Source organism: Nuphar pumila, chromosome 7 (assembly GCF_984573655.1).
Source record: "Nuphar pumila chromosome 7, dmNupPumi1.hap1.1, whole genome shotgun sequence".
Lineage (NCBI taxonomy): Eukaryota > Viridiplantae > Streptophyta > Magnoliopsida > Nymphaeales > Nymphaeaceae > Nuphar > Nuphar pumila.
In genome coordinates this window covers 108,409,471-108,413,976 of record NC_143255.1, presented here as the reverse complement: position 1 = coordinate 108,413,976, position 4,506 = coordinate 108,409,471, and the positions used below count along the sequence as shown (strand labels likewise).

General features: G+C 45.9%; 1 protein-coding gene across 1 annotated transcript; it reads right to left on the bottom strand.

Annotated features, from left to right (window-relative positions):
• Positions 1-2,219: 2,219 nt before the first annotated feature.
• LOC149832851 (UPF0496 protein At1g20180-like) lies at positions 2,220-3,726 on the bottom strand. The gene is made up of 2 exons (XM_090013316.1): positions 3,640-3,726; positions 2,220-3,482 (listed from the first exon to the last, which is right to left on the bottom strand). Exons 1-2 carry the CDS (start codon positions 3,698-3,700, stop codon positions 2,365-2,367), a joined length of 1,179 nt encoding a protein of 392 aa, XP_089869442.1. The 5' UTR covers positions 3,701-3,726; the 3' UTR covers positions 2,220-2,364.
• Between the last annotated feature and the right edge of the window lie 780 nt (positions 3,727-4,506).

Sequence of the window (4,506 nt, the reverse complement as noted above, 5' to 3'; positions counted from 1 at the left end):
GGAACCACTCCCATAATGGTGTTTTCTCTGTTGCTTCTTGTTACAGTTTGCTTGGCTCACCATACATAAACCTAATACAAACTGTGTACGAGTCAAGACGAGACGAACACCCGTTGCTCATACTCTACTCACTTGGACTATACAAGATGCTCGTAGCTCGAGTCACTGAGCTCATTTGATGAGTTGGAATGTGCTTTGCACCAGCCGAACTGAGCCAAAAGCAAGCTGCTCAGTTGGTTTACCAGCAGTAAGTAGGGGTGACTCTTGAACGTCACCAAGCTGACAGGGACATCACGGGTTCATAATCGATGGGCTATGGGTGCACGTCCCTTGCTGCAAGGTCCAAGTTGGGTGTACTTTTTTTTGACAGAGAAAGCTGGGGTTAGGAGGACCCTACCAATTATACAACCATACCATTTGTTTTATTCCTTCACATAATTCTGTTGCTTTTATTCAGATATATACTCAAACTCTTTCCTAAAATATATATTCAAAGCGAGGTTAGCTCATAAAGCGTGCAAGTAGGGATGGCGGTTGACTGGAGGAAAAAGGAGCCCTGGCACCAAAGGCGTAGCTAAGGGGGGGGGGGGGGGGGGGGTGCAGGACTGGGTGCCTCCCGGAACAGTTAAATTTTTTTTTTATTTGAAAGCCCAGTCCTACCCCAGCCCTGATTCCATATGAAATAGATTTTTATCCATTTTTCTAGCTCAGCCCAGTCCTAGTCCAGCCCTGACTGCAGCAAATAGTTTGATTTGTCCATATGAAATAGATTTTTATTAATAACTGTCCATTTTTTATTTTATCTCAAATTTTTTTTTTCGGGGACGCTGCCCCCGAACCCCCGACTATCGCACAAATAAATTATTTTTTGCTACAACCCTGTTTGCCCCCCCCCCCCCCCCACATGGATCCTAGCTATGCCCTGCCCTGCCTCACCCCCATTTGGACAGATGATAGAGGACATGAAACAGGGATGGAGGTGGGATGGACTTACACCCCACCCTGCCTCAGTCTCCGTCTCCAATCCCCGCCTTGCCCCATCCTGTTAGGTGTAAGAAAGAATGGAGAGAAATTCAAAGAAGAAATGAGGTGTTTAAGATAGAGGTCTTGATGAGGTGGAATAGTCCCATATTGCTTTTGCATGAGTTTTCTGAGAGCTTTATAAGCAATTAGTGAACTCATACACTTGTTCCTGAGAACAAGGGAGTGGGATGACCACCACACACGCGCGCGTGCGCCCGCCCGCCGTGCCGAGCCGAGCCGAGCCGAGCCGCGCCGCGTCGGGTCGGTTCGGGTTCGGGTTCGGGTTCGGGTAATTGGCCCTTTAGGGCCATATCCAATCCTCGGATTCCGTGCCCGTTATGAAACTTCGGATTCCGTAACGGATCTCGATCTTTCGAAGTCCGTTAACGGATCATGTCCCCTCGGATTCCGTAACGGGCTCCTTCCACGTTTCATAACCGTTCGTGGGTTATAAAAGCGTGGTCAGGGGTGGGGTTACAGAGAGATTGAGACAGACAATTTCTGAGAAAGGGGTTGTTCTGCAACTGTGGTTCGAAGAGGCTGTTTTCGAAGGATGATCCGCCGGAGTGCACCGTTCGGTTCGTTGTGGCTATTGTATCCTGGGGGAAGGACGCCGGACCTTGATCTGCACAGTATGTGGGGGCGAATCTTCTCTAAGGGGAGTACTTTCGTACGCCTTAGCCTGCTGCATATTCTAAACATGTGCATGTTGTTTTCTTTATGTTCTGTGCCTGTGTTTGTTTATATGCTAACGTCTGGATTTTGGTCTGATGCGGAAAATGCCATGCTTGCTCCCTGTTACTGTTTCGGTCGTTTGTTAATCATGTTATTTACACTGTTATATTTCTTGATTTATATCGTGTTTTATATCATGATGACGATTGTGAAACTGTGTGATGTGAAAAATGATCCAACACATCCTTGATCCTTCTTTAGGAATGACAGTGGATAGAGGGAAAACGGAGCCCCACCCTACCTCGCATCGCCACGTTTGGATTGGGGATGGAGGACATGAAACGGAGATGAAGGCAGGGATGGAGGTTAAAATCAAAACCCGTGCAAGGATGGAGGTGAGGACTAAGGGCAAAATTTTGAGGCAGGTAGGGGTGGAGACCTTGTCCCCGCCCCCTGTCCACATCCATCCCTACGTGCATGGTGGAATACCCTTGTCTATGAGCCAAGCTAACAAAATCTAGTTAACACAAAAGATGACAATGATGACATAGCTGAATATTGAAAGAAGCCCTAACCAGAAGAAAAAAATAAATAAATAAAAAGTATAACAAAGAACCAAAAATAATCCTAAACAACAAACTGCATATCACATTCTTGGTGAGATCATTATTTGCGTCGTTGGACTGTGATCTCCTCAATAACTAGCCTCCTTGCCTTATTGATGGTCAGGAAACACAAGTAGACGTGCTCTTCCAACTCATCCAGATGCTCTACAAACCCTCCCTCGCTCATCCTGAACTCGTTCAGGACCTCCTGCAGCAGATGCCGCTCCTTGTTCCTCATGCAGATCCTTGTGACCGCCCTGCTGTGCTCTATCTCATCATGCAATCGAGTCACCAACCTGCTTATGGTATCAAAGTCCCGATTCAAAATGTATGCCCCTCTAGCCGCCGCATCCAATTGAGCACTCAACCCCTTCAAGAAACCGGTCCTGAACCCCTTAAATCTCTTTAATTTCTTCGCTGCGCGGGCGTAGAAGCCAGGTAGCATCATTGGAGCCACCAAAACCCCAGCAAAACCATGCAAAACTAGGATGACACCCACTATGGTGATTGCACTGCACGCTAGTATGAGGCCAGCAGCTGAAACCTTCTTGATGAGCCCTATCACCTTCACCCTCCTCATTATCTTCTTCCTTGTCCCTGTGAGCTTCTTCTGCATTGAGCTGTAGAGGTCATGGATGTTTTGGTAGTGGGTTGAAGTTGAGAAGGACAATGGGTTCTCTAGTTTGGAGAAGGATGAGAGTTCTCCAATCACCAGATTGAATTCTTCATCTGTTAAATCCTTGGACTTTTGTGTTAATCTCAGGACCTTCTGTATCTTCCTGTAATTGGTCCTAGCTTGGTTGATGCATTGGAGAAAAATCCCACAGGTCTTGCATGCCTCTGCACTGCTGTCAAAGTAGTCGTGAACGAGATCACGAAGGTCGGAGTTAGTGGCAGAGATTTGATGCAGAAGGAGAGAATCTACGGCCTCTTGTCTGGGCTCTAGAAGAGACTCTGGGAGATGATGGTATAATGATGGTGATGATGATGGTGGTGGCGGTGGAAATGATCCTGGTGATGATGATGAAGATGAAAATGAGATCGGTTCTTTTTTTAGGTGCCCAATCTGACATTGAACTTTGCTCCATATCTCAATGTATGATTTGGTCCTAAAAGCTCTCAAGTACTCCTCGTTAATGCTTAACTTGGGTAACAAGTTAGCCTGTCCCCTTTCCTCACCTAGCAAAACAATACCAATGAATGAAAACATTAATGAATAGGGAGTTGAATGAATGAAAGACCATGAGACAAATCTTTTGAATGAATTGGTGAATGCCCATTAATCGATTTCAGGGATGGGTTGCAATGATGGTATTAAAAAGGGGAGTTAGTTTACCTGTTGAGAGGTGGGAGGGAGTCCTTGTAGGGTGTTTCTTCAATCTAGGCCACATGATCATGTGAGTTTCATGGTCTTTCTTGCCTTGTTCTGCTTCCTTTTTTTTACTTTAATTGTGTACTGTGGGTTGATGGAGGAAGAAGGAGGGGGAGGGAATGGAAGAGTTAGGGAGGGAGGTAGGGGATGGGGATGGGGATTTAAAGCAGATGGGATGGGAAGGGATAAGTGGGGGAGGGGGGAGGGGTTATCGCTGCACACGCCGACTTGACGCTCTGGTTCTCCGCGTCTTTCTTGGGATGTTACTTGTGGTAGGACGCTACACAAGTCCCACCCGTCTTGCGTAAACTTCACTCCCGTTGCTTACACGAATGCTCAGCTCTCTCTCTCTCTCTCTCTCTCTCTCTCTCTCTCTCTCTCTCTCTCTCCCTTAAAGAAGGAAACAACAGATTCATTAAGAAATCGTCTCTCTCTCTTAAAGAAAGAAACAACAGATTCATTAAGAAATCATCTCTCTCTCTCTCTTAAAGAAGGAAACAACAGATTCATTAAGAAATCGTCTCTCTCTCTCTTAAAGAAAGAAACAACAGATTCATTAAGAAATCATCTCTCTCTCTCTCTCTCTCTCTCTCTCTCTCATTGATCCCTAACTGCACTCCTAAATCTCAGTTACGTCATGATGCCGGTTCGCCCGACTCGTCCCATTACGATTCGTTTGAGTTGTCTAGTAATTAAGTTGAATGGGACGAAATGTATACGTGTAAAATTCGGACATATACATCGGATTCTTATTGGCGACTCGCCCATGTTGCAATTCATACATACAATATGAATGTATTTGCTACCCTCGAGGCTAAGGAACCACGTTGA

Coding starts and splice junctions, on each gene's coding strand:
- LOC149832851 (XM_090013316.1), bottom strand. CDS start 3,700: ATGATCATGTGGCCTAGATTGAAGAAACACCCTACAAGGACTCCCTCC. Junction 3,483..3,639: donor TCCCTCCCACCTCTCAACAG/GTAAACTAACTC, acceptor TTGTTTTGCTAG/GTGAGGAAAGGGGACAGGCT.